At 39.7% G+C, this 11,142-nt stretch overlaps 1 protein-coding gene across 2 annotated transcripts in view; it reads left to right on the plus strand.

Annotated features, from left to right (window-relative positions):
- The first annotated feature begins 511 nt into the window (after window positions 1-511).
- Window positions 512-11,142, plus strand: part of SPRED1 (sprouty related EVH1 domain containing 1) — a 140,766-nt gene continuing 130,135 nt past the window's right edge. For both annotated transcript variants that reach the window (XM_040492250.1, XM_040492251.1), the window contains exon 1: window positions 512-611. In XM_040492250.1, coding sequence (XP_040348184.1) covers window positions 580-611 — 32 coding nt within the window. In that variant the 5' untranslated portion in view covers window positions 512-579. The remainder of the gene's footprint in view (window positions 612-11,142) is intronic.

The raw sequence follows: 11,142 nt of genomic DNA on the forward strand, positions 1-11,142 counted from the left end.
GCCGCCGGGCGCTGAGCGGGCAGCCGGCGGCGAGGTGGGAGATGGTGGGGTGGGCTCAGGCAGGACCGCGCCGCCGCCGCCCGGAGCCTGGGCTCGGCACCCTCCCGCCGGCCCCCACCGAACGGAGCTCAGCTTCCTCCTCGCCGCATCCCTGAGGGAAGCGCCGCCTCTGCTCCCGGGTTCTCCGCCCGCCCGCTCCTTCCTGGCCGGACCCCGCCGCGCTCCACCCTGGTGGCGGGAGGAGCAGCTCTCCAGTCAGCCTTCGCAGCCTCTCTTCTCTTTTTCCTTTCCACCCACCCTCCCTGGCCTCCTCGGATCCCTTGGCTGGGCGCTGAGGCGGAGGAAGAGGCTGGGGTCGCCACGGCGGAGGTTGTTGCCGCCACCCCCCTGCGGGGGTGGCCGGGGTTCCCGGCTGGGGGGGCACCGTTCCGGGTGAGGCGTCCACCATGGTGAGGCCCCTGAGCCGCTGCCCCCGCGCCCCCCCGGCCGCCGCTGCCTCCTGCCCCTCGGTGCTGCTGCTGCTGCTCCTCCGCCTGCTCTTGCTCCTCCATCTCCAGATCGGATCGCGGTGAGGGAAAGATGAGCGAGGAGACGGCGACTTCTGACAACGAGTAAGCGCCTCATTGATCTTGATTAGTACCCCCCCCCCCCCGTGGGGGCCCCCCCGGGGGGGGGGGGCGGGGAGGGTGGCAACCTGGGGAGTTCGGTGGTTTTTTTTTTGGAGTTAAGTTTTATTTTTTTAGCCCTTTTTTTTAATGGCAGCACCCCCCCCCCCCCATGCATTTAGTTGCTCACTTTTGGGGAGGCTATTGAATGTTGGGGTGGGATGGCAGTTGTCCGTCCATGAGATGGAGTAATGTGGATGGATGGTGGCGGGGTAGAAATTACCTCTTTGCCTGGAAGCCCCTGGCTTGTCCTTTTTCACTTAACATACCTATCAACATAACCTGAATATCCATCCTGTTTCCTTTATAGCTATTTCACTTGAAAACTAGTGTGTGGGAGCACCTCCTGCAGCAAACTGCTTTTGAATCTTAATTCGATGAGTCAGTGACTCTTAAATACCGATTAAGCCTCCCCCCCCCCTTAAACTTATGACCTGTAAGCTTCATGTAAAAAAAATGGAACTAGGGAAACATTTTTAGAATTTAATGACATTTAGGACACCTGGAGTGTAGGAGATGTTGAACTGTTAAATTTTACCTTTGCGAATGCTGGACATGTCTTTACCGGGAGCATAGAAGAATATTGAATGTTAATTTTTATCCTTCAGCTGTGTTGAGAAATACCATTTACGTTGGTTTAACAGTATTTACATTGCTGAATATGTTGATAACTTCATTAACTTCTGGACTGTCATGGTTTTAAGTTTTTATTTGGGCTGTTTCTTTTCCAAACGTAATACGTTGCCTTTTAAATATTTTTGCTTTAAAGTAACGGCTGCCGGAAGGAATAATGGTTGCGGGAACAGTTTTTATTGAGACCGGATTTAATATTCATGCAGAATGTTTGCATCGTTTTCTTGTAATTAAGTTCAAGTTTTGTTTATCTCTGGAGGATTGGAAAGAGTTAGGAGAGGACTAGTCCTAGGATGCATTCCTTTAAATAAAGTGCATTCCTCGAGTCAGACCTTTTTGAGTGGACTTTTAAATCCGAAAGCCTAGGCCTGTTTAACGTAAAATAGCTTGAGAAATGCCAAGCGGCGTTTCTTCTCAACCCCCCCACCCCCAACACACTCTTATGATGAGCGGGTGTGGGAGAAGGTAGATTGCTGCAGTGTCAGTGCAGTCTAGAAGCAGAAGTGGCCGCCATGTTCTCTCTCTTTTTGTGAATCGCCCTCATTTGCATAGCACACTCTTCATTCATAAAAAAATAATTAAACATCCATCACCTTGGACATCTTGAAAGGATTTCCCAAGATAAAAATTCGAAGCTTGACGGTCTGTCTTCGTGTAGATTTTTGAGTTCAGGGAGTAAGGAGAATTCGAAGTTACAGGTTAAATTCAAAAACATACGCACACACAAACAACTACCCCTGTTCTCAGAATGTTGACACAGTTATGTGGGAAATATCAGTTCGGGGAGGTGCTGGGATCACGTGATCGCCTCCATTCATAAAATACCTGGCTGTCCATTCACAGTGCAGTACACTGTCTCATTGCCTTCCGCAGATTAGACCTACTTTGAGAGAGATCAAGAAGTATCTCAGATAACGCTTAGTTAGGGGAAAAACTGCTAAAAATCCTGAACGGAATGACGATCATTTTTACTGTTATCTTTTAAGAAAGTAGCCTGGATCAAAATGTCAAGTTCTATTTGAGAGATGGAAAAAGGCGAATTACCATATTTAAACTAAAATACTAATATTTCCTTTTTGGATGCATCTATTAGAAAAACAAATGAGGGAATGTGAATTGACACGTGTAAAATAAATTGTTTCTAAATGGGCTCTTTCTAGAATACTTGGCCATGGACATATTAAGAATCCAAGTTTTTCAAAAAGGTAGCGAAATCAGGTGGATGATACTGCTGTTAACACTGAAATGAGTAAAAGTTCCCAGTAGTTTAATCCTAAATATGTTGATATTTGAAACACCAAATGACAAGTTTTACTGAGAGGATTGCTTTTTTTAAAAAATTTTAAATTTAATTAATATAAGAACTTGGCAATTGGCTCACTCAGTCTTTTAGATTTCTGCTTTCATGAATTTCTCCTGCTTTATTAATATGTTATTTCCTAGGGGCTTTGTTATGTTAGTTTTGATAGAACAGAAAAATAGGCTTTAGCGTATATATTATTTCTCTAGGAGACGTTAATTCTTCCTGGGGACAAACTCTTGGGGGTTTTATTTAAACATTTTTTTTTATTTTAGGAAGTGATGTGTTCATCTGGTAATCAGTTTTATTAGAGCCAACATTGTACATTAGCCAAATCACAAAGTGTGAACTTCTTTGGAATGTAGCTTTTATTCCAACAGTTTATCTTATTTTTAATATATATAGTAATGTTTTGAAGTGGCAATTTATTATTTATAATCATATATAGTTTGAAGAAACAAAAAATATGTATGTTATTGTAGACGTCCTTAAAGCCTCAGCATAGTAAAACTGCCCTGTGATACAGATTTTCTTTGGGCCTTACATATATTTTTTTCCCCACTTTTCTCCTTTTTTAGAAGCCATAATCAGTAGGAATTTAATTACATTAGAGACTGTTCTTAACACTTAAATGTTTTTTCCACCTGATTTCGGCCTTTAAAAAAAGTGAAAATCACCAATATCTTGGGAAACTTAACTTTTTCTAGACAAATATTGTGGTAAAATCCAGTAAGGCCTTTAGAGGCCTCATTTTGAAATCCTCTAGTACATGCTCTGTTATTTGAAATTAAAGTTCTGTGTAGAGAGACAGATAGCTCTCAAAAGTTGATTGTGTATATGTATGTAATCAGTAACTAATGAAGGATTTGTTATATGTAAGACTTGATCTTACGCAATGTCAAATTTAGGGAACGATTGGTAAAAGTCTGCTTTTCTTTTCCAAACTTCAGTAATAACTGGAACTGCATTAAAAGTGTTATTTAAAAAAATAATCTCCTCCTTGCAAGAGTAGTAATTTCAGATAATGTACAAAATAGTCTTTAAAGGGAGTAGGTAATAATTTGTGTATTTATTATTCAGATAACAAGTCTAAACATTTGATATACTATAATTAAACCTTTCCTATGATGTTGATGATGAATCCTATTCATTCATTGTATTTTTACTATGTTCCATGCACTGTAATGAATTCCTTCTTCATTATTTTATGGATATATCTGTATCCTCTGTAGAGTGGAGTTGCGTAGTAGAAACTATCATACCCTATTATGTTGTGACTTTTCTGTATCATTAAATATTTTGTAGAACAGCTTTTGATGGCTGTATTATGTGCAGTATATAATATACATTAGTTTGAACCAGTTAACTATTCTGTTATTCCTGAACAGTGCTGCATTTGATCCTGAGTTCTGTCTTCATTTAAATCTTTTACTCTTTCCTTGAGATAGTCTAGGAGTGGACTTAAAGGAGATGCAAATTTTAAGTTTTTTCTGCTAAATTGCCCTCCAGAAAAGAAAAACTTAGTATATGAGAGTGCTTATGTCTTGAAATGTCTGTCCAGTTCTTTTTGAAAAAATTTTTGCCAATTTTGAAGGTGGAAATGAGATCTTGTTCCTATTTTTAAAGTGCTGGGTGGTAAAATAAAATTGATTAAAAATACCCAAAAAACGGGGCGCCTGGGTGGCGCAGTCGGTTAAGCGCCCGACTTCAGCCAGGTCACGATCTCGCGGTCCGTGAGTTTGAGCCCCGCGTCAGGCTCTGGGCTGATGGCTCGGAGCCTGGAGCCTGTTTCCGATTCTGTGTGTCTCTCTCTCTCTGACCCTCCCCTGTTCATGCTCTGTCTCTCTCTGTCCCAAAAATAAATAGAAAACGTTGAAAAAAAAAAAAACCCAAAAAACTAGTTAGGTTGTTTTGGGCAACCAGACTGTTTTAAAATACCATATTACACATAGAATTAGGGGCGCCTGGGTGGCGCAGTTAGTGTCCAACTGAGTGTCCAACTCTTGTCATAATGTCATGGTTGGTGAGATCAACCGCCCCTGGGCTCTGTGCTGATACTGTGGAGCCTGCTTGGGATTCTGTCTCTCTCTCTGCCCCTCCCTCACACCCTCCTCTCTCTAGCTCTCTCTCTTTTTCAAAAAAAAAAAAAAAAAAAAAAAACTTTAAGCAAATAGAATAAAGTCATCATATAGAAGGTTTTTGCAGATAATTTACCTCTTACCAGCTTTCATGCAGTATGGTTTAATGTAAAGAGCATTGGACTTGGAATTGGAAGATGCATTTTTGTCATTGTCACTAATTATTCTGTGATTGTGGACAAGTACAGCCTTTGTGGGCTTCTGTTTGCTTGTTTCATTTGAGCAGCTTGAACTAAGCATCATTATAAGCCCTTCCTGTACTAAATTACCGTAAAGTAATACAGTGATAGGCACGTTACAAGTCGCCAGACTATTTGTAACATGTGCATTGGTTAATTGATTAATTTTATTGTATTGTTTTTGACATGTTTAAGCAAATAAAAGACTTCCAGTAGAAATCTGGTAGGAAGCTGAAGTAAGAGCATGAATTTTGAAGAACCAAGATACAAAATTTGAAAACACTTGGTACCTTAATAATCTATTAAGACTTTATTATTTTGGGTTTAATAGCATTTGTTTTTGATAATATATATACATCTCATAGATGTGAGAACTTTGTACTGCTTTTGTTTTTCTTTTAAAGAAATATGGCCTCTGGATGAATAAGTGAGCAAAAGGCTATTGGGCTTAAACACCAATTTGAATAGTTCTAAAAGGAATGTCCTAAGAAGAGACTAGCTCTCATGCTTTACTTACTGGCTAAAAAGTGTCAAAAGTAAGTCTTTTCATTAGGTTTTTCATACTAATCATATTAACCTAAGACTAAGGGGTAATTTTACAGCGTCATTAGTTTAAGAAGTTAATGTGGATAATGAATTTTTTCATTCTTTAACAGTTAGATTTAATTCACTATTTATGAAAAGTTTTGTGTCATAGCTGCATCTTAGAGTCCAGAGCCAAAGTCATTACAAATCCCTGAGATGTTTTTGTGGCACTCAGAATGGTTTGAAATGAAAAAGATCTAGTGATGTATTTTTGTTTAAGCATTGTTCATTATTTTTGTTAAAACAGTTCATTAGCATTGGGTCTTAGACTGAGGTGTTAAATTGCTTAGACATAGGGTTCTTAGAATTGAGAGTGTTTTTTACTAATCTCTAATTGAAACTTGCTTACATTTATAATTGAAGGAAATTCCAACAAACCACAGCAGCATCAGAGGTACTTGTGACAGGCGTTTGTTTCCTAGGGCTGCCCTAATATTAACAAAGCACCACAATACTGGATGGCTTAAAACAAAAGAAATTTATTGTCTCAATACTGGAGGTTGAAAGAAAGTCCAGGAATGGCAGGGCCATGCTCCTAGTAAGCCATTAGGGGAATCCTTCCTTGTCTCTTCCTGGCCTCTGGTGGCTGATGGCAATCTTTGGCATTTCTTGGCTTGAAACTGCCTAATTCCATTTTCTGCCTTCATCATCACATGATGTTCTCCCTGTGTGTCTTCACGTGGCCACGTGACATCAGTCATTGGATTAGGAGCCTCCTCTAGTATGACCTCTTTTTTTTTTATAATTTAACTTTATTTTTTATTTTTTAAAATTTACATCCAAATTAGTATATAGTGAAGCAATGATTTCAGGAGTAGATTCCTTAATGCCCCTTACCCATTTAGCCCATCCCCCCTCCCACAACCCCTCCAGCAACCCTCAGTTTATTCTCTATATTTTTATGAGTCTCTTTTGTTTTGTCCCCCTCCCTGTTTTTATATTATTTTTGTTTCTCTACCTTATGTTCATCTGTTTTGTCTCTTAAAGTCCTCATATGAGTGAAGTCATATGATTTTTGCCTTTCTCTAATTTCACTTAGCATAATACCCTCCAGTTACATCCACGTAGTTGTAGATGGCAAGATTTCATTCTTTTTGATTGCCGAGTAATACTCCATTGTGTATATATACCACATTTTCTTTACCCATTCATCCATTGATGGACGTTTGGGCTCTTTCCATACTTTGGCTATCAATGCTGCTGCTATAAACATGGGAGTGCATGTGTCCTTTTGTAGGGTAGTTCTAGTTTTAGTTTTTTGAGGAACCTCCATACTGTTTTCCAGAGTGGCTGTACCAGCTTGCATTCCCAACAACAATGCAAAAGAGATCCTCTTTCTCTGCATCCTTACCAACATCTGTTGTTGCCTGAGTTGTTAATGTTAGCCATTCTGACAGGTGTAAGGTGGTATTTCGTTGTGGTTTTGATTTGTATTTCTCTGATGATGAGTGATGTTGAGCATTTTTTCATGTGTCGGTTGGCCATCTGGGTGTCTTCTTTGGAGAAGTGTAGCATGACCTCCTCTTAAATTAATTACGCTTGCAGTAACCCTATTTCCAAATGAGGTTGTATTGAGGTAGAGGGTTAGAACTCAACACATTTTTTTAGAGGGATATTAATTCAACCTATAATACCAATATAAATCAGATTTTTTTTCTTACAATACAGTTACTATTCATTTGTTACAGATACCTTGAAATAGCACTTGTAGTCATCACTACTTTGAAGTTACAGTAGGGGCACCTTGTGGGTTCAGTCTTTAGAATGTCCAACTCTTGATATCAGGGTCATGAGTTCAAGCCACCACCCCATTGGGTGTAAGGCTTACTTAGAAAGAAATGAAGTTAGTTATTAAACCATTGGTAGAGCTTATAAATATTTTAGTGTTAATAAAATGTACATTACTATATCAAAATTAGAAAATATTTTGATAATTATTTCAATATAACTTTTTTTAAGTTTATTTATTTTGAGAGAGACAGAGACAGTGCAGGTGGAGGAGGGACAGAGGGAGAGGGAGACAGAGAATCCCAAGCAGGCTCGGCACTGTCAGCATGGAGCCCCATGTGGGGCTCCATCCCATCAACCATGAGATTATGACCTGAGCTGAAACTAAGAGTCAGATGCTTAACCTATTGAACCACGCAGGTGCCTCTAATTTATTTCTTTTGTATTCCTGTGTATTTTGTTTTAAGTCTTTAATGTTCTGAGAAGGGGGCCATAGCCTTCACCAGATGGCCAAAGAGGTCTACTGGCACAAAAGGTTAAAATCTCCTGCTACAGACTGAAGCCCAGAAGGTTGAACCCCATAGATAGAGTTATAAAATAGGAAGATTAAGAAACATGAAGGGTAGGGGTGTCTGGGTGGCTCAGCTGATTAAGCCTCTGACTCTTGACGTCATCTCCGGTCATGACTCAGGTCAAGATCTCATAGAGTGTGGGTTTGAGCCCAGCGTCTGGCTTTCTGCTGAGAGCGTAGAGCCTGCTTGGGGCTCTCTCTCCCTTTCTTTTCTCTTCCATTCCCCTACTGGCGTGCACACTCATATTCTCTCTCTCTCTCTCTCTCTCTCTCTCTCTCTCTCTCTCTCTCCCCCCCTCCCCCCTCCCTCTCTCTCTAAAAAAAAAAAAAAGGGAACATGAAGGGTAAAATGAACAAGTCCAACATACAGCTAACAGTTCCAAAATAAGAGATTAGGGAGGAGAGGAAATATTCAGAGATAATGGTTGAGAATTTTCAAGAAGTAGCAAATCAGATTCAATTCAGTGAACTAAAAACAAAGCCTCATAGTCAAACAGGGTTTATCTTGAGATTGCAAGAGTGGATCAACATGAGAAAACTGATGTAGTTTATCACATTTGAAGATTAAGGAAGAGAAATAATACAGTCTTTTAAAATATTTTTAATATTATTTATTTTTGAGACACACACACACACACACACACACACACACACACACACACACAGTGTGAGCGGGAGAGGGGCAGAGAGAGAGAGGGAGACACAGACTCCCAAGCAGGCTCCAGGCTCCAAGCTGTCAGCATGGAGCCTGATGAGGGGCTCGAACCCACAAACCATGAGATCATGACCTGAGCTGAAGTTGGGTGCTTAACCGACTGAGCCACCCAGGTGCCCCACAAATAATACATTCTTAAATGCCAGAAGTGAAGCATTGTCATTCAGTCTCTGCCCATAATATGGAAGTAAATGTTAATAATTTAAGTAAATTTTAATAATTTACATATTTGTAGTATGCGTTCATGAATATAGATTTATATTTCTACTTCCTAGAATTTTAGACTTAATATTTCTCATTTAAAATGAAGATGTTGGATTTGGTCAATTTTAGGATATCTTTTAGTATAAAGGTTCTAGAATTCTAATAAAACACTAATATCAGAGTGTTTATTTAGCATAAAGTCACAAAGCTTTTTTATCCAGTTTTATTGTGAATTACATTGATATTTTGAGTTTGTAATTAGCGGTCAGTTTTGGGTTTGCTTTCATGATAATATGTAAAAACATTACAGAATTTTAGTTGCTTGAATTACATATATGGCTTTCTTAGTTTTTCAGGACAGATACTATTAGAAACTTTTCTTTGAGAATTTCAGTGCAGGGGCATTTGGGTGGCTCAGTCAGTTAACCCCATCTGACTCTTCATTTTGACTCAGGTCTTTGATCTTGCAGTTCCTGAGTTCCAGCCTCATGTTAGGCTCTGCACTGACAATGTGGAGCTGACCTGGGATTCTCTCTCTCCTTCTCTCTGCCTCTCCCCTTCTCTCTCTCTCTCTCTCTCTCTCTCTCTCTCTCTCTCAAAAATAAATAAACTTAAAAAAAAAAATTTCGGTGCAGTGACATTTGAGTGCCTGCTAGGTACTTGACTTTTCCTTAGCCCTGGAGGTGCAAAGATAAGTATACCCTGATAACTGCTTTCACTATCCAAAAAGGGAACTAGATCCGTGTGAAACGTGATGTGTGTTCTGTGTCTGCAAATTCTTCAAGGCTCAAGGAGAAAGTGATTCTACCTGGCTGTGGATGGCAGTGTGGGAGTTGCATGAAGGAAGGCTTCAGAAAAGAGGTCGGAGTCAGCCAGAGATAAGGATGATTGAAAGGGGAAGGGCATTTCAAGAAGGGAGGGGGAAAACAAAACAAGAACAAGCATGGAAGGGGAAATAGAAAGTTTAGAGAAAAGCAATAACTTTTGGGAGACACTTATTTGCAGGAGTGGTAGGGGGATATGAAGCATGTTGGAGGCAATTGTGAGAAGTCTAGATTTGCGTTCAAGTTTGTGTCAGCAACCTTGGGGCAAAAGGTGGTGGTTAGGCCTGGTGCATGACACCCAGAAGATGAACGTGAAAGAAGTTCCTGAAAATCTGTTTTTCTTAACAAGTTGAGGAAAATTTATTTTAATTGGTCAGTGAAAACAATTTTGAACAGAATTCCCATTAATTTTTCAGATAATACACTAAGAGTTCACAGAAAATTTGTTCTTTGAGCTACCCTCTCTCACTCCCACTCCCCACTGCAAGTCAGTCAGGATACTTCATGAAAAGCACCAGTTTATCTTTATCGTGGAGTCAGCGGGGAACTATTAATTTAAGCGAGGGAGTGATATCAAATTTGTGTAGAAGGCTGAATACCAGGACTCATTTGCACAGTTGATTGGAGGGAGAAGGAAATGAACTACAACTGATGAGGAAGATGTAATAATCAAGACAAAACAGCTGGAAGAAGAAGTGCATTTGGAACTGTTGGGGATGAATTTGTGAGGCAGTTCAGATGTCCAGATAATCACTTGACTGGATGTGAAGGAAGGAGTAGGAAGAATGTGGGATGACTTCAGCATTTTAAATTTAGGCCTCTGTGATGTTTTTAAATGAAGTGGGAAGAGACAAAGTTTTTAATGGGAGAACAACTCAAATTTGGCCTTCTAAAATTTGCCTACCTAAGTATCAAGTTAGAAAATGCCTCATAGGGTATTTTAAGTACAGGTTTGGTGCCCACAGAAGGTAGAGAAGGTAGAATTTAGAGGTGATGCCCTCAGTATTTGTAATAGTTGAACCAGGGAGAAATTGCCCAGGAGAATATTAAGCAGTAATGGGAAGATGAACAGCGAGAAACAGCAGTGTTTTTTAAGAGACAGCAAATGACAGAATAGTCTTGAGAGGTAGGAGAGTTCAGAGGGAAAGTATTAAAAGACAAAATGGGAAGTAATGATGTGGAGACAGCAAAGAGTAAGGTTATACACATTCAGTGGGGGAGGTGGGAGTTGAGATTATTGTAGGATGGGTTGATGTTAGTAGTGGAGAGGAAGAGAAAAAAGCATTTAAGGAAAGGTTGAGTAAAAGGCAGAACAAGGTCCAGAAAAGAGAAGTCTACCAAACTCTTTTACTGCTTGTCAGAAGCTGTGCTAGATTTAATCCTGCTAATGACCATGTGAGCTAAGTATTATCCATAGTTTACAGAGGAGAAAACTGAGACTTAGGAACAGTTTAGTAATTTGCCCACAGCCACACAAGGGAGTAAGTGGTAGACCTGAGATTCAAATTGCATTGTATTTGTACCACATTGTACCTCATACAATTAATGGCCAGATTTTATTTTATTTTATTTTATTTTATTTTATTTTATTTTATTTTAT

Source organism: Herpailurus yagouaroundi, unplaced genomic scaffold (assembly GCF_014898765.1).
Source record: "Herpailurus yagouaroundi ecotype Mexico unplaced genomic scaffold, PumYag 184, whole genome shotgun sequence".
Taxonomy (NCBI): domain Eukaryota; kingdom Metazoa; phylum Chordata; class Mammalia; order Carnivora; family Felidae; genus Herpailurus; species Herpailurus yagouaroundi.